The following is a 19615-nucleotide window of genomic DNA, read 5'->3' as shown; positions in this document are numbered from 1 at the left end:
TACTACTATGAAATAACCAACTATGTATTACTACTTTACAATAGGGTAGTTTGGGTTGTGCAATAATATAATTAGCTAATTCTCTCGTATTTCGTAATTCATGAAATATTCGTAATTCATTCAATTATGTTGCTATGCACTGCTAAGGAAGCGTTTGTTAAATAAACCACTTTTACCAACATATTACGCACAAAACTATCTTCTAATCTGTTTTATAGTGTGACTAACGTGTTTATTCCCACAAATTCTCTCGACAAAGCCTCAAAGCTGCTCTTCATTTTCGTTCGCGTACGTAAGGGATACGCCCCCTTTCAACTCGAAGCGATAGGCTATTCCTGGCAGTGTACGAGGCCTGCACCGTTGTTTATCAGTTGCTAAATGCCTGAAAACCTCAAGGGGAAGGTAGTCTGAGGAAAGTCACCACACCCGTATTTCAGTCTGCCGAAAAGAAACCACCTCAGAGCAAAGTTCATCTGTGCAGAAGTTTAATACAGACTTCATTTCACTTTTACTTCTTACGTAAAAGCTGCTTTTACCGTTATTAAACGATTTTGCTCACGTGGGTGCGTACGGACAAACATAGGTAGATAGGTAGATAGATAGGTACACACACACACTTTTACGAAAACAATTTCAGTAAACCAGGCGCACGCCCACAGCCGGCCTTCGGCCGGCTGTGGGCGTGTGCCTGGTTTAAAAAGAATTTTTTCACCCTTTACTTTCATAGCTACTCATCTTTGGCTGCACTTATATAATATTTTAGCTGCTTGAAATGCAATATCACACTTTTTCTACAGCTAAACTATTTCATAAGACTAACTATTATCACTGTCACCATGACAGTTACTTAATTGATGGTTTGATCATTCAAATTTTGCATACTACCTTATAAAAAAATGTGAAATGTATAAAGGCTCTTCCAACCATATAACAAATGAGCACAACTACCATGGTTGTTATGCATACATAAATATTATCACATGTAGTAAACTATGTACATGCATATAAACAAAGTATATTAACGTACTTCATTAACTTTGTGATCACCTAGATTTTCGAGACCATTTCTACTGCCATATGAGCCTTTGCCATAATTATTGGGGTGTTCTGTGTGTATACAGTAAAACAAAGAGTAAGCATACATTACCTATGGTGCTTCCCTATTGCAGAATACTTGTATCTAAATAATCATTTCACACTAATTGTTACTTTCATTCAGTTTATACGTATGTGATCAGATCTGCGAATTTTACAGTCTAAGGCATTGATTACAATGGGTAAAATCCTTCTGTATTATTTAATGTTTTAAAAAGCTTTATTCTTTGTGAAGAAAAGGTCAAACAGTAAAATTCTGAGTTTGAAAATCTTTGGTTTGTTGCAGTACACCGACAGAAGCATAGGTGTGATATGAGTGTTTGTTTACATTACATCAAAGAGATAGTATGCAGTTGATCTGTCTTCACTGATTTTGTCTCTGTTTAATATAAGGCAAAAAGGTGATACAGGAAAAAAACTTACTCAGTAATGGATTTGCCTATTAAGTGTCAACTCCACTTTATTATTGTATTGGTAAGTTATAAGTGCTTGTAATGTATTTTCCCTTAAATTTCTGCACAAATCAGTTTTCTGTTTGTAGCACTGTCACTCAACAAATTAAGCTGAAACATATGCTTGTCTACAGTCTGCAGAAAATAAACTTTGAAGTATCAGATCCGGACGCATATACCCATTGAAAACTTTATTTTAAGTTGATTGTATTTTCACCTTTATCTATAGGGAGTGAATTATTGGATGCTGCAAGTGATTCAGCAGTTTTAGGAGTTGTTGACTCCAACGTTGGTATTTCTTTGGTGTCATCACTGGCCTATGTGCATGTATAATATTATAGATGTACATCTGTACTGTATTATTACATAAAATTACTTACTGATTCAGAGTACAACTTGCTCTTAGGATCTATTTCTTCATTATCTTTATCCTTATTTGAACATTTGGAAGGTGATGCTGCTTGGGGTGATGAAAATCTGTGTGCTTGCATTCCCTATATACAGTACGTAAATATCAACACATATACAAATAATACCTGAATGGTGTAATTATGCAATATTTATTCAATATAAACTACACTAACACTGTTCATTGAATCAGTCAGAGAGGGAAAGCCTTCCCTCACACACTGCAAGGAAGAAATTGGTCTAGGATCGAACAGCAGTAGAGCAACTGCCATGGAGACACATGATAGTTGAATGCAGTAAGGAGAATGACAAAGTAAAGGAGATCACAACATTGTGTTGTTGGTTCTGCTTTGTGGCAAGGAGTGAAGCTATGCAATTTTTGTAGGTTCATTTATATCTCCTAAAGTAGAGAACACGAGAGGTGTGAATAATGCCCTTTCTATTTCATGAATGCATTGTTCATAAGTTCTTGGTCATGAGATCCGAAGCAGCTGGCTATTTTGAAAAGTACAGTGATTTTTGTCTGCTAGTGGGCTAAAAACACGGACATAAAATAGGTGAATAAGCAACTACGTAACTGTTGAGAAGTACCAATGTATTCAAATCACCTTCTAATAATACTCTGATGAGGAACTAAATAACCTGAATCCAGTTACACAACATTTTGTAGTCTGTTTGCATCCACCTGAGCTATATATATACACTGAGGTGAACATGTACCTCCTTTTAGCCTGGTTGCTAGTTAGGAATCAAAAGAAATCATACACACAGGAAGTCACACTACAAGGCAATGATGGATTGCCATACCCTGTATTACTCTAGAATGTATATCCACAGTTTTGCACTTACTTGTATGAATGAATGATAAGCAGTACAACAGTTGGGCTGAATTACTCAATTGCCAATAAATTAGGCTAACAAAGACTATTACATCTCATCACTCCACAACGAATATCACTTCATCTACACATCTAAATGTGAAGCAATACAATGGCTGGACTAAATCAGCATTGATACGCTATGGGGCTCATTGGTGCAAAGCTAGCTACCAATGAATTAACTAGCTACCAATTGCAATGAATTTGTAAACTGTCAAGACAGTAAAACTGTTCTTTGGATACAGTACTCAGTGATATCCAATATATTATTAGCCTGGAATTCTTACTCCTTCCATGTTACAAATGGCACCATTTATCTGTGCACACCCAGCACTCTGCCCTTAGGCTTGTGACCCTGAGATGTTATGTTTTCCAATCAGGTACAAACTTCATGGGCGTGCTACAACATAATTATATTTACAATATGTAAACATTTCATTGATAATTAAGATCTAATACAGCTAAACCTTTTAATTAAATTAAATCACTAAATTAGGTGCATGCCTACATCTGGGCACGCACCTGCTTTCCTGAAGTTGGCATAGGTGTATCTAGGAGACACTTTTTGGAGGGAGAGGTGGGGATTAGGAGACCCGAGGAAGGACAGGATAAAACTGTGTTAATTCTACCCTTTCACGGCTGAATTTCTCCGTACACTTTACAAGGCACGAAGCCACACTATACACTAAACCACTTGGTTACTATACCTCTACGTAAACGCTGTAGGCTAACAATCTTCTCTAGGTTTTATTTTTACGTTAATTAAACCACAAAGTAGTTACAAGACAACAAAACTACAAAATATGCTAAAAGCAGCCTGGAGAAACAGGCGGCCACAAATAAACTATCTACAAATAAGTGTTACAATGTATGAAACTACTTTATATTGTCTCTTTACTGAATCATTGTCTTCACGGCTGGTTTCTTCGAGTTTTATCACAAATCCAATGTCATGCATGCGTATACGCACACGACTGAATCATGCCACACTTTTGAAAAACCATCAACAGCCATTCACCGGTTGTCTTAGTCTATCTATAATGGTGTATCACTGTTCTAAACGTAACTATCAACTCAAATATAAATGAAACAACCCTATTTTTGAAAGAAAAGTGTTACCGGGTTATGTAATAAACCCGCAATAGTGCTCTAACTATCCGGTTATCCCAGAAACAAGACCTCTGTGAGGGTGCCCACTTCAGGATTAGTGCATCGTACTATGAAACACACAATAGAGTTGTAATTGCACTCAACACATGTTTTATACCGTCATGCCGGAAAAATCTGGTTACAGCCACGAAAGGATTATTAATTAATTAATTCCACTATGAGCTGAAAAGAAAGGAACTCCATGGTGCATAAGCATAATATTATATCATAGTATAAGTATATGTAGCTTGATGAATGAAGGACGCTTACATTCTAAGACTCTAGTTGGATATCTTCTGAGAAATTTGACTCCTTATCTGAACCTGAAAACATTCTTGATTATTATTTAACTAAGCACATGCTCAGTTTGATTGCTATAAAAGCACTCAGAGATTTACTGAGACTACAAACTGAAACCTCTATTAGAGCATCTTGACCAAAAATTCAATAGTCATGGTACAGTTTAAACATTTTAGGTACATACAAAATGTTGCTTTCTATTTGCTAATATTACAGTGTGAATAATTTCCAGCCTGTTTTTGGTGTCAGTATTGTCCTACAAGTCCATAGGGGTAAACAGAAACCCTAATATCCACATATGGAAATTGGATTAGGAAAGTGTGTCTGTCCACTCATACATGTGAGCAAACAAGCTTTGAGTTATAGAATATAGTTTTTGATTACGTAATGAATAAGGGCTGTTTACGTACTGTATTGAAGGTTAGCCATCTGTTTTCATTGTGTTTACTTGAAGGGGGCATACTGAACCACTTGATGAGGGCCTGCCTACTGTAAGTGCCGTAACAGGCATTTAACAATGTAACAGGCATTTAACAATGCAGCAGGCCTTGTAAGTTACCAGGAATGATGTGGCTTTGTAAGCTAAGTACTAGGAATGATGTGTATACTTTTAAGTTGAAAGGGGAATGTCTCTTTGTAGGCAAATGACAATTAAGAACTCCTATGAGGTTTTGTCTAGAGAATTCGAGTATGAAACTAAACTATAATACAGTTGAGAATACATTTCTGTGTGCAAACTATGGTTTAAAGTGAGTTATGCTTCCTTACATTAGCAATGTATAGCAGTAAATTTGACCAATGAATCACAAAATAACTGGTGAATCACAAAACAAGTTCAATTTTACTAATCAACATGCTATGTGTTACTTCTAAAATTATAAGAGTTGATTAATTCAGAGGATAGCATTAACTGAATTCCTAGTTTATAGAAGGCATCTCCTCTAGTATGGATGACCCACCTAACACATCCATGTTGGAGCTGATGAATCTCAAAGAAAGAATAGCTAGTAGAATCCAGTCATTCAGGCATTATCAGAAGCTTCAACTGCATATGTGACCCAGTCTGACAAAACCGGGCTTATCGCCTATTTAAAAGTATCGAGAAATGCCGGTTTTAAGTATTTAGTGTGTTGTAGCTCGCCAAGGATTGAAGTTATGGGTACCAAATTTTCACACGTTTTACACCAATTCCTTACCTTCCAGAGCATCCATTGTGCAAGTAGCCAACAACTAAGTTTCCCGCCATTTTAAATAGTTTTTAAACCAAGGTTGACTGTATCAGGCGAGCTGCAAATTGGGTGGGAGGCGGGGGCCCTGGAAGGCGGGCAAGATGGTGTTCAAAAATTGAATAGGAAGGCCAAGGGATAAATTAGGCCAAGTTTTGAGCCAATGAGGTCTCAAAACTGGCTAAAATGAAAGGAAACCCACAGCAGAGGTACTTATTCAACACCACAGAGCTGTACAGTCACACACAGTCATTCCCAGGCTGACCAGAGCTCCATTAAGGCCCCACACCACACGTACGGATTGCCACTGGGTTTGGGAAAAGCAGCCAGCAAAACCAGACCACTCAAGTCTAGCTGATTTTAAATGTGGAATTAGATAGTTTATTCATGTAGCTGTGTGTCCTGGGTGAAAAATCGAATCTGCTGACATGGGCAATAAGACCAGTTTTTTCAGACTGGGTCACATATTACAAGTGTTTTGTCCCAATAACCAAAGGACAGTCCCTCCTACAACTGACAGAAAGTGTACCAGTAGTTTAGGAGATATTGAGAGTTGATCAAGGCTCTACAAACAGTTAAGTGGTATTAACTCAACTTAACTAATGATGAATATAAAAAAGAAAAGGACTCAATCACGGCAGCTGAAGTCATAACACTATACACCATACTTTTGTGTAGAGATGGTTAAGGTTAATGTATGATAGCATTAAATTATATGTGTTGTTGACTAATTATTGGTAGCCACTGTGTGTTATGTATGCATTGCAGTCTTCTACAGTTACCATGCCACATGCTATTAACAGAAGCACTCTTGATTCTGTGCATGATTGCAAAATACAGTTTTTTTCATAATGGACTTTACTTCGCTAAGCACCTTTTTCAGGGGTTGATGTCAGGTGCGTAAGGGGAAAAAAAGTAATCTGGAACCATTATTCTGAATCAAATCTATTACACCTTGCACATGGTGAATTGAAGCATTGTCCATAACAACCACAGAATGGGAAATGCTCACATTGAATGGTTTAAGATTTGGCAATAAGTTATTATAAAACTGGAATAGCAGAGTAACGAGTATGTACCTCTCACTATCAATCTGTGATCTTGAGGTGTAAGACCCTTCATGCTATATGCATGTTTTCGAAATGAATTCTGTTTATATAAACATTTCAGGCTCATACATTGATACTTTGGCCATAAATTCAACACAGCACTCATCACTGCGCTGTAAATCAATTTTATTTATCACTTGCGATGAAATTTCAAGGTTCTAGGCTAGGTCACAGTGTACACCATACATGTCATAAAACTTTGATTTGATTTCACTGAAGTAATGATTTTAAGTAGTACAACTGTTCATAGCCTCCAAGCAGCTTGGAAGGTCCGTGTTTCTGTGAGGTGGATTTTACTTCGACTGTAGTTTAAACTTAGCTAAATATCTCCAAACTGTTTTTTCAGATATGCACATCTTATTTTCTATAATCTCTTACTCTGTACTTATGTGGAAAATGTAACCACACAACTCTCCACTGTAAATCCAGATTGTATCCTTGAGGCATCTTAGTTACGTACTTGTGTAGCAACAGTATATCTACTGTTCATAGTACTGTACCAGTAATTCAAAAACTAGTATGCATAGCTTGCACAAACGCAGATAATCAACCTGAAAATCTCTTTAGAAAGCAGCATGAATAATTCTTTTTTATGTTGACACAGTAAATGAGGTTGTTCATACACTTGGAGATCTGAGGTGAGGGCTCTAAGTTTCAGTTAGAGACCTGTTGTCATGTGAGACTGCTATGGTAAATTCAGCAACACTTCAAAGAGTTTTCTATGCCAATGATTTAATTAGTGGTTGTATGGTTAGTGAGATTTGGGTTTTTACCTTCATTGACCATACCAGTACTTGAACAAGCTAGCTATCAGCTGTCAAACCGAACAAACCAGTTGCTCGATGCATATTACAGCTACCCCAACAACATTCCACATTCACGACTGGCTAGCCATCAGTGGAACTATTATTATTATTATTATTATTACTAGGCCCGGGACAAATACAACCAAGTTTTTAAGTATGAGATGGGCCGATATGTCAAAAGATGGTCACATGGTGTCTTGGATACACTGCAAGATGAAATAAAATGTGTAGCAGATCGCTGTGAAAGGTGACAGTGCCTTCAAAGGAATACTAATGGATATGGCACATCAGTGGTGTGCAGACACTGAATGGTAGCTACAGTAGTGATTGGCACTTCACAACTACAGGAGATATAATATTTTATTTATTGTTACTGGGTAGTTAAATACAAACACAGCACAAACAAACAGTATTACAACATGAAAACATAGTGTACCTCTGTTAATAATCCGCCTGAATGCATGTACTGGCAGCTGGAATGGTGACTTAGGATGTACTGGCAGCTAGCATGGCGACTTGGGATGGCTTACAGCGGCACCTGGCACTTGTCTGAACACTTACAAAATGAAAATCTGGGCACAAACAATTAATAGACAAGTTAGTAGTAGACTTGCGGATGGTCGCTCGTGGTCGATAATCTTCTCCCGGCCTTTGGAATCATGGGTGTGGTGCTGGGTGTTATATAGAATTACACGTTCGTTCAAGTCATTAGCACGAACAGGCGTAATTATTATACGTTTATGCCTTTGTTTATCGGCGAGTCGAACCCTGGTTCATAGGCCTTGTAGTTTTCCCAAACATTAATTATTTAATTATTTATTTATTTCATTTATTATTATTATTATTTATGAACGGCATTTCGTATTATTCTTAGTACTTGGTTGTATAACTAGGTCCGGGACACATACAACCAAGTACAACCACCAATGCGACAATCTCCAAATGGGGCATGTACAAACAGTGCATGACCAGCACAGTGTGTGTGGATGGAAAAGATGCACATACACAGTAGCACATACAGTAAACATAAATTATGCAATAACAACTGTGATACTCTTGATGCTGAATTTTAATTGATTTTTAAGCTTCATTACTTGTAGGCATGAGATTCAATACCATCGATATGAGAACATGCACTTGCACCTTAACTTGTGAGAATCATGTAGTAGGGACAGTGACAATGCATGATGTGGTCTTTCATGGTCGGGTAGCTAAATGATAACATGATGCCATGAATATACTACAAGATGAAATTAAATTTTGGAGAACAAACGACTGCATGCAGGTGATCACTGTGAAAGATGGCAGTACCTTCAATAGGATAAAAATCCAATTCCTGAAAATAAGAGATATACCACCAGGAAAAAGTACAATTCCATTGTGCTATAGCATTGCAGACTGTAACTATGTATAGGCACAATAATATAGTTAATAGTATGTAGGTAAATAAACAGCAGCAATTATCAGCCTAAGGGCACATTTGTGACTGGATTTTGGAAAAACGATCCAAATCGCACATTGGAAGTTCCGAGATAAACGGTTTTAAAGAATTGAAGCCAGCATAACTCTCCAAGGATAGCAAGCACGCGTATGAAATTTACACAAAAGATGCATCAATCTGTTACCTTTCAAGCCACTTCCTGTACTTGTAGCTGCTTGTACAGTTTCCCGCCAAATAAGATAGAAAATCTGAGCAGTTGGACGAGCGAAGTAGTATCACGAGTGCTCACAAAGGGGTGGAGGCTGGGGGGTGGTGGGGAGGGCAAAAGTTAGACCTCAAAATGGAGGCAGACCACGATTGGAGTCCAGACACGAGATTACAGGGCTGTGCTGGCTCCCTAGTGGCTGATATGTAGCAAAATCAACAGAGAACACGTCTGGCCAACATTATAAGGCTGTCCACCAGTAAACCACTGACTCTTACCAAGCCAGGTCCTTCACAAGGCCTGAAACCGCCATTTGAGCACTCCACACCACCCAGAAAAGACGTGTGTAAAAACCAGCCTCGTGTAGTTTGAGTAGTGCTGAGGGTCAAAACTTGTAGTACGATGGTGTAGCTATCCACTGGTGGTGTTAGTTTGATTTTGCCTGATGTGCGATTTGGATCGGTTCTGTAAAATCTGGTCACATATAAATTATTTCTGGAGCATCACGTGAGATCACGTGACCTGGCAAGAATCCTGGAGCAGTGGAAAGAAGTCTGGTCAGTGTGTGGTGGCTGGCACTGGTCATGGAGTGATTCCAAAGTATGTTTTTGTGTGTTTGGCTCCTTTACAGCCAGATGAGTATTATATTAAATTATTTCTGGAGCATCACGTGAGATCACGTGACCTGGCAAGAATCCTGGAGCAGTGGAAAGAAGTCTGGTCAGTGTGTGGTGGCTGGCACTGGTCATGGAGTGATTCCAAAGTATGTTTTTGTGTGTTTGGCTCCTTTACAGCCAGATGAGTATTATATGTGACTGGATTTTGGAAAAACGATCCAAATCGCACATTGGAAGTTCCGAGATAAACGGTTTTAAAGAATTGAAGCCAGCATAACTCTCCAAGGATAGAAAGCACGCGTATGAAATTTACACAAAAGATGCATCAATCTGTTACCTTTCAAGCCACTTCCTGTACTTGTAGCTGCTTGTACAGTTTCCCGCCAAATAAGATAGAAAATCTGAGCAGTTGGACGAGCGAAGTAGTATCACGAGTGCGCACAAAGGGGTGGAGGCTGGGGGGTGGTGGGGAGGGCAAAAGTTAGACCTCAAAATGGAGGCAGACCACGATTGGAGTCCAGACACGAGATTACAGGGCTGTGCTGGCTCCCTAGTGGCTGATATGTAGCAAAATCAACAGAGAACACGTCTGGCCAACATTATAAGGCTGTCCACCAGTAAACCACTGACTCTTACCAAGCCAGGTCCTTCACAAGGCCTGAAACCGCCATTTGAGCACTCCACACCACCCAGAAAAGACGTGTGTAAAAACCAGCCTCGTGTAGTTTGAGTAGTGCTGAGGGTCAAAACTTGTAGTACGATGGTGTAGCTATCCACTGGTGGTGTTAGTTTGATTTTGCCTGATGTGCGATTTGGATCGGTTCTGTAAAATCTGGTCACATATAAATTATTTCTGGAGCATCACGTGAGATCACGTGACCTGGCAAGAATCCTGGAGCAGTGGAAAGAAGTCTGGTCAGTGTGTGGTGGCTGGCACTGGTCATGGAGTGATTCCAAAGTATGTTTTTGTGTGTTTGGCTCCTTTACAGCCAGATGAGTATTATATTAAATTATTTCTGGAGCATCACGTGAGATCACGTGACCTGGCAAGAATCCTGGAGCAGTGGAAAGAAGTCTGGTCAGTGTGTGGTGGCTGGCACTGGTCATGGAGTGATTCCAAAGTATGTTTTTGTGTGTTTGGCTCCTTTACAGCCAGATGAGTATTATATGTGACTGGATTTTGGAAAAACGATCCAAATCGCACATTGGAAGTTCCGAGATAAACGGTTTTAAAGAATTGAAGCCAGCATAACTCTCCAAGGATAGAAAGCACGCGTATGAAATTTACACAAAAGATGCATCAATCTGTTACCTTTCAAGCCACTTCCTGTACTTGTAGCTGCTTGTACAGTTTCCCGCCAAATAAGATAGAAAATCTGAGCAGTTGGACGAGCGAAGTAGTATCACGAGTGCTCACAAAGGGGTGGAGGCTGGGGGGTGGTGGGGAGGGCAAAAGTTAGACCTCAAAATGGAGGCAGACCACGATTGGAGTCCAGACACGAGATTACAGGGCTGTGCTGGCTCCCTAGTGGCTGATATGTAGCAAAATCAACAGAGAACACGTCTGGCCAACATTATAAGGCTGTCCACCAGTAAACCACTGACTCTTACCAAGCCAGGTCCTTCACAAGGCCTGAAACCGCCATTTGAGCACTCCACACCACCCAGAAAAGACGTGTGTAAAAACCAGCCTCGTGTAGTTTGAGTAGTGCTGAGGGTCAAAACTTGTAGTACGATGGTGTAGCTATCCACTGGTGGTGTTAGTTTGATTTTGCCTGATGTGCGATTTGGATCGGTTCTGTAAAATCTGGTCACATTTTGTGTATGATGTGTTTGTTATCTCAATCAGGTTGTATGGAATGTAATTACAGCAGTGTTTATATAGTTTCCGTCACAAAGTGATCTCATTTCTGGCACTGAAAGGCTTCAGGTTGAAAGCTATGCATTATCACACAAACTTATCAGCTGAAAGCTGTGTTGGCGTTCTCCACACAATGCCCTGCCAGGTCCAATGCAAAACTACTGGTAGCTGAGTGCCAGTATATCAATGGTGTGGCAATGGCATAATGATGCGTAACACAATACTACAACATACAGGAGATGCACTTTATACTGTAGAACTTTTATGCAACAATGTATTATTAGCACTGAACACTGGAGATGGAAATAATTCAGCTAGCTGAAGCCAGGTAAAGGATGAAAAGAAGTATACAAAATGACAACAAACAAACAAACAATCATGTTAACATGAAAACATACTTTTAACCTTGTTCATCACACACAGAACGTGTCCACTAGCATCTGGCATGGTGACTTGGAACTCACTGTGCACCATGAAAACAGCTTAGAAATATACTTGTAGTCTCGAGTAGGGTGGTCTCTGGCTCTCCTGCAATCACTCGCAGTGGTTCGCTAATCTTCTCCTTTGCAAAATCTGAAATTAAAGCATGGGTGTGGTACTGGGCATTATATAGAATTACACGTACGTTTAAATCATCAGCGCAGACAGGCGCAAAGATTATACGTTTGTGCCTTCATTCACAGGCGGATCAATCCCCGGTTAGTTTGTATCTCTAGGCCTCATAGTTTTCTCAAACATTAATCAAACAGTACAGTAGTGCTGTTTAAGTAGGAATCCCCCGAAATGATGTGTGCTGCCAAAAATACTGCCTTTTAAAAACCAGCTTAGAAACTTCTTACGTGACAAAAATCACCTTTACAGAATAATATTAGTCCATCTAACAGCAAATGTAGCGTTAAAAACAAGAAAACGCTTACTGGCGGCCGGATATAGAATTTGAAAAAAAATCATCTAACTCAAAATTTCGTCTCACTCACTCACTCACTCACTCCCCCACCCGCCCGCCCGCCCACCCACCCGTCCGCCCACCCGCCCGCCCACTCACTCACTCACCACAGTCACAAGCCTAGAGCCCAAACGAAGCAGCGCACGGTCACCATTTTATGCCATAACAACAAACTCACCGGTGAGATGTGCCTTTTGGGGTTCTGACGAGTGTACGCCTGTACGCCTTGTCTTTTCTTTTCAATCAGGCTGCTTGTCTTCTTCATCCAACGAAACCATATCGAGGAGTTAATTTTCCATATCAACACTTTCTTTAAGCAGCATAATCTATCAATCAAGACCACAATGACCACACTCCTTTTACGCTAACTGTATTTGTGACCACACACCTTCAAATTGGTAGGCTGATTCAAGATTTGTTTATATGATCTAGTTTACGGAAAAAAATTCGAGATACTCTAGTCTAATAATCAATCGAAACCACAATGACCACACACCCTTTTGGTCAAGCACACATCTTTGCAGGCTGACTCGAGATACTCTAATAGAACAGTCACATGTTTATAGCTAGCTGTATGCTATAACAAAAAAAACTAAACAAACTACGTAGTATAATTATTAAAAATTATAAATTTAAAAATGAAGTAGGAATCCAAGCAATAAAAAGTAGTGAAACAAGAGATGAACATGGTAGCTATTACAGCATAGCTCAGTGGGAAATCCCTACTTTGGCATAAGCTGTATCTCACATGATCAATTCCATGTTGAGCATCACTTAGAATCAAGTTAGTCTCAAGGTGTTTGTACACTGAACTATATATTATGCGCACAAAGATCTTACATAGTATGCTTGTCAAGGATATTGACCAGGATTCTTATGTGATCCTTTCTTAAAGACTGACATAACACGGGCAGTTTTCCAGTCACTGGGGAGACAATGTTGGTATAGCGATGCCTTGAACGTAAGGATAAGTATGGGACTGAGCCATATAATAAGTGGTCTCTTTCAATAAGCAAGCTGGGATCTCATTTGGGGCCATGGGTCTGTATGTCAGCTAACAATCTAACCACACCCTCTACAGTGATGTCTTCTGTAATGATAGAATTGAAACTACTGGTGTTGCCAAGTTTACAGCAAGCACGTTTGTATTTGTCTGCTTGTCAGCACCATGTTGCTATTAGACCATCAACACACTTCAGCTGTGCTATTGCACCTGGTTCTAACATTTGTCACTTCGTGGCCAGTTGTAATAAAGCAAAGCTTGTTGCTTTGTGGCCAGTTGTAATAAAGCTTGTCACTTCGTGGCCAGTGGTAATAAAGCTTGTTGCTTCGTGGCCAGTTGTAATAAAGCTTGTCGCTTTGTGGCCAGTTGTTATAAAGCCTCTCGTTTTGTGGTCAGCTTGTTGCTTTGTAGTATTAGCTACTATACAAGCCTTGGGACTAAATAACAGCTGATAAAGTAACACTAAACTGGTCACTGAGCTGGCGGCAGACGCAAACACGCTGAAAAGGACCTTACCTAGCGTGACTCTCTGCTTCTTTTGTCAGTGCTGGTAACGAGCTGCTTTCTAAATACTGTAGGTTAGATTACCCACTGTCATTTTTTAGTAGGTTAAAACCCTTGTGCTTGGTTTGGCTCCTCAGTGGGCATTAATTAGTGACCAAACCATTCCCTCAGGTTATCAACCTACTAAAAAACCTTCAGTGGGTATCTCATACATATAACAAAGCCTGGTCAGCATCAGGCCAGCTTGTTTACAAAATGTAAATGTGGTTAGACAATATGGCACCAACCAATAATTTATTTTTTAAGTAACGCACTTTAGGCTTTGTGTAAAAGAAATGGCTTCTAGAAATAAAATTCATAACAGTGAATAATCTGGCACCAGTGCTATCACTTATCTGAACTCTGTGAAAGTGTGTTTGTATGGTCACTTATAGGAAGTCACAATTGCGCACACTTACAAGAAGGACTCACCATGTATAGATGCCATATGTGACCTTCTAAGGGTAAAGAGTGCTGTTTCAGGCTTAACTCACACTGCAATAAAGCTCACACAACAAAATCCTGCTACAAGGCTTCTTTCATATTCAGAACTGTTTCAAATACAGTATATAATGAAACTAACTTGGAAATTTATCAAGGCATAGGGTGATTGGTGGTCTGTGAAATACGGGTTTATTAATAGGACAGGACATGCAGAAGAATTCAGTAAGCATGACTACACAGTTTTTGTTGCAAAAAAGTGGAGAGAATTTGCTGTAGGCCTGGATTGATAGAGAAAGCATAAAACAGCTAAGAAGACACACTTCTTTGCATTTATTTGTATTTTTCTGTAGTCCCATTTAACCATTTCAGAGACTAGTCATACGTCCTTAAATAGTATAACAAATATGGCTTACAAGAAAGCTAAACATACACAAGAGCGTATGCAGGGGGGGTTCGGATGGTTCGGACGAACTCCCCTTTCAGAGGCAGAATGTTTTTAAAATTAAAAATCACACCAAATCTTACAGCCCTGGAGCTCTCCGGTAGCTACTTGCCCACTGGCGCTCCTCTGTACTACTCTTGACAGTCACATCACAGTAATGCTGAACCATTGCAAAGCATATCTATAGCATCACGTAATCAATTGCGCATGTGATGCATGGTTGAAATGGCGCGAGTGGAATGGCAAAGGACTGCTCAATGGTTGGTTGAGACATATTACGAGGCAGCAGCTGTTAAACTTGAGTGGTTGTGTTATACATGTGTCAGGTTAGCACAAACTGTGAATTGTTGATGTATATTACTTGATGAATGGTTTGTTTATTTGTTACATGTTGTAGGCACATGATGTCTTGAACATATTGGAGTACAAGCCAAGTCTGAAGCTATTGACCATCAACAGGAGGACCAGCTGAGAATAATGTATAGCTGGAAAGAAGTATTGTCAATTAAGGGACTCGAGTGTGCCGGGAGGGCTTCCGTGTGCTAGGAAATTGAAGTTGGCTGTCAGTATGCTGTCTGGAAGTGAAGATTAGTTAGTTTTACAATAGGTTTATAGTTTCTATAAGCTGCATAAACAGCAGTGTGTAGTTAGATGTACAAACAGCACCTTTTAATGTTACTACCTAAGGGCACATTCTGTGTACGCATCATTTTCGTCCAAACATGGTCTAGGGGAAGCAACCTGGCCTTCCCCTTAAGACATTCCACTTTAAATCCGAACCCTCTTCAAACAAATCCTGGTTACGCCCCTGATACAGTAACATTAACCAGAATCAAGTACTGCTTGGCTGCAGGCATCAATAAGATAGTCAGTAAGCAATTCAATTAAATAGATTTTAAAAGCATCTCTTATTCCTCTGAGGGAAGATTTGAACAAACGATCACATCCAAATGGCCTGAAACATAAATGCAATCATGCAAGCATTAGTAATCTTTATTTGTACATTTATAGGGTTAGAATGGTAACATGTGGCATTGTGTTAATATCAACCTTGCTTCAAGTCGTTGATTTTTGTGGGAAGCATATAGTACCAAGTAATTACATCTACCATTGATTTGATAATGTCATGTAGAATCAAAGCAAGCATATTGAAGTAGTAATAAAATCAGGTCAGGTGGTATAAAATTGCAACTGGAAACCTATTGTAGTGAGACTGTTAAATTATAGCTTAGATTTGTTTATTACAATTAGCATTAATGATTGTATATTAAGGGACTCTTTTTACACTTTATGCCCATTGAATGTGGATCCAGTTATGGTCAGACTGAGAGTGGATCGAATGAACATCAATCCGTTTCACACCACATGTACAGCAACTGAATTCAATTTGCATTCATAGCACGTGAGTTAATTAATTAATTGATAGTGTAACAAAAATTTAAATAGCATTGGTTATTGTACTATCTTCTTCGTATTCCTTGGAGTCACAAAGTATTCACAGTGAGGAATGTTGTTATATAGTACAGTGAAACCTGTTAATCAGGACACTTGAAAATGAGGATACTTGTATATTCTGGACACTTGGCAATAGTCCAAAAGTATCCGTTTGTATGTAAACTGACCTGGAAAGTCAGGACACCTTGATAATCAGGACACTTTTGGTTGGTCCCAAGGTATCCTTAAAAATCAGGTTTCACTGTATACCTACAAAACGTTGGTACATCCCAAGAAACTGGTTAGTTCTTATGAGGAAACCTGTGCTGGACACAATGATTTCAGAAGGATATGCGATTCCTTCAACACTCACTCATGGACACTGTATCGCTTCCACAAGCCAAGTACACAACTAGGTATGCCGCCACTTTAGTACTGGTGCAATAGCCATACTTTGTGCAAAATATCAGGAGATTTTATGGTGATCCCTTGCTAAATGAGTTAATGTGCACTGCAATGCAATATTGCATTTTTTCTATAGCTAAACTGTTTTGTAAGGCTAACACTATTACCACTGTCACCATGACAGTTACCTAAAGCTAATTGATGGTTTGATCATTCAAATTTTGCATGCTATGTACCTAATAACAAACGTGAAATGTATAAAGGCTCTTCCAACCATATAACAAATGAGCACAACTACCATGGTTGTTATGCATACATAAATATTATCACATGTAGTAAACTATGTGCATGCATATAAACAAGTATATTAACATACTTCGTTAACTTTGTGATCACTTGGATTTTCGAGACCATTTCTACTGCCATTTGAGCCTTTGCCATAATTATTGGGGTGTTCTGTGTGTATACAGTAAAACAAAGAGTAAGCATACATTACCTATAGTGCTTCCCTATTGCAGAATACTTGTATCTAAATAATCATTTCACACTAATTGTTATTCTCACTCAGTATATATGTGATCGGATCTGCGAATTTTAAGTCTAAGGCATTGATTACAATGGGTAAAATCCTTCTGATTATTTTTAAAAAGCTTTATTCTTTGAGAAGAAAAGTCTAACAGAAAAATTCTGGATATCATCTTGTTTGTCTACTCAAGAGAAATTTTAAAATCTTTGGTTTGTTGCAGTACACCAACAGAAACATACAGTATGTACGTATGACAAATTATGAGTGTTTATTTACATTGCATCAGAGATACAGTAGAATGCAATTGATCTGTCTAGTTCACTGATTTTGTCTCTGTTTATGGCAAAAAGGTGATAAAGGAAAAAAAAATTACTCAGTAATGGATTTGCCTATTAAGTGTCAACTCCGTTTATTATTGTATTCATAAGTTATAACTGCTTTATTAAGTGCCTGTAATGTATTTCCCCTTAAATTTCTGTGCAAAATTTAATCAGTTTTCTGTTTGTAGCACTGTCACTCAACAAATTAAGCTGAAACATATGCTTGTCTACAGTGGGCAGAAAATAAATTTTGAAGTATCAGATCCGGACGCATATACCCATTGAAAACTTTATTTTAAGTTGATTGTATTTTCACCTTTATCTATAGGGTGTGAATTATTGGATGCTGCAAGTGATTCAGCAGTTTTAGGAGTTGTTGATTCCAACGTTGGTATTTCTTTGGTGTCATCACTGGCCTATGTGCATGTATAATATTATAGATGTACATCTGTACTGTATTATTACATAAAAATACTTACTGATTCAGAGTACAACTTGCTCTTAGGATCTATTTCTTCATTATCTTTATCCTTATTTGAACATTTGGAAGGTGATGCTGCTTGGGGTGTTGAAAATCTGTGTGCTTGCATTCCCTATATACAGTACGTAAAATTAATATTAACACAAGTACAAATAATACCTGCATGGTGTAAATATGTTGTTGTTTTCTTTTATGCAATACGTATGTATATAGTATTTTAAAACATCGTTAATTTAAAAATAAAGTAGGGATCTATGCAGCAAAAAGTAGTGAAACAAGAGATGAATGATGGCATTACAGCATAGCTCAGTGGGAAGTCCCTACTTTGGAATTGAGCAAAATAATTGTTATAGCTAATGTGCCCAAGTAGGGACTTTCCTACTGAGCTATGCTGTAATAATGTAATTTATTGTTTACAATAAATTGAAGTTAACATGCAGTGGTACTGTGTTAATTAGTATTATGTTTTATACAGTGATATAGCCAGCTGTATTGGATTGGAACGTAGGCGTCACGTGCACATGGTGGAGATCACGCTATACGTAACAGGTTATTAAACTAGTTGAGCAAATTTCCAGCCACGTTTTTCTCACTGGTTGACAATGTACATGAAGCAGTTGAGAAAATCTCTAGAACAGTGAGGAAAAGTTATCCCAACCCTCCCTGACCCCAATTTATGTTGAAAGATTCCTGGTGACCGAGGAAGGGTGGGCGCTGAAGCTTAATTGCAAGGGAAAACACTTTAACATTAAAATACAAAATTAGGTAAACCCCATCTAACACTTGTGTGTGCATTATGTCCAGCACGTGTGTGTGCTGATGTGGCCTACCCAGCACGTGTATGTGCTGATGTGTCCTGTCCAGCACGTGTGTGTGCTGATGTTTCCTATCCGGCACGTGTGTGTGCTGATGTGTCCTATCCCATCACGAAAAGTGCCCATATTGCCCTCCTCGGTTGGCCCATTTACAACCCAAATTATAATGCTGTATTGTTTGAGTCATGGTGCGGTAGTTGGGTGGATGAGGTCCTCACTTAGTGAGGAGATCATGCAGGTATGCATGGAGAAGACCTAAGTAAATGTATGCAACATGTAATATTAGTGTATGTATGTGTGTATGCAGTGAATGCACACCATGTTAACCATCATTCATCTCCTGTTTCACTACCTTTTGTTGCATAGAACCCTACTTCATTTTTAATTTTATAATTTTAAAATACTTAGTTTAGTTTTTTTGTTGTTGTAGCACAACTAGCTACAATGTGACTTGTGACTGTTCTATTAGAATATCATACATGACTGTTGTATTAGAGTAACTGTTGCATTAGAGTATATCGCAAGTCAGACAAGAAGTGTGCAGCTAGCAAGACCAAATAAGGGGAGAGGTAATCTTGTTTACTGTTATGTAAACAGCTAGATTGTTAAGGGGTGTGGTCTCCGTATTTTATTGCTATTAGTTCAATATCTTTAATTGCTGGGCGTGGCTGCAAACCTATCGCGAACGGGATTAAATCGCGAACTTCCA

At 38.8% G+C, this 19615-nt stretch overlaps 1 protein-coding gene across 3 annotated transcripts in view; it reads right to left on the bottom strand.

Moving 5' to 3' along the window:
• LOC136256163 (uncharacterized) overlaps positions 1–19615 on the bottom strand; it is a 66277-nt gene that overhangs the window by 28630 nt on the left and 18032 nt on the right. For 2 of the 3 annotated variants that reach the window (XM_066049104.1, XM_066049105.1), the window contains exons 3-8: positions 18090–18203; positions 17927–18026; positions 17141–17220; positions 1928–2041; positions 1765–1864; positions 1028–1107 (exon numbers count right to left, since the gene is read on the bottom strand). In XM_066049104.1, the coding sequence (XP_065905176.1) occupies positions 1028–1107; positions 1765–1864; positions 1928–2041; positions 17141–17220; positions 17927–18026; positions 18090–18203 (588 nt within the window). The remainder of the gene's footprint in view (positions 1–1027; positions 1108–1764; positions 1865–1927; positions 2042–17140; positions 17221–17926; positions 18027–18089; positions 18204–19615) is intronic. The other variant, XM_066049106.1, reaches the window with a different exon arrangement.

Source organism: Dysidea avara, chromosome 5 (assembly GCF_963678975.1).
Source record: "Dysidea avara chromosome 5, odDysAvar1.4, whole genome shotgun sequence".
Taxonomy (NCBI): Eukaryota; Metazoa; Porifera; class Demospongiae; order Dictyoceratida; family Dysideidae; genus Dysidea; species Dysidea avara.
Note: the sequence above shows the minus strand (reverse complement) of the source record. Positions and strands in the feature narration are given on the sequence as shown.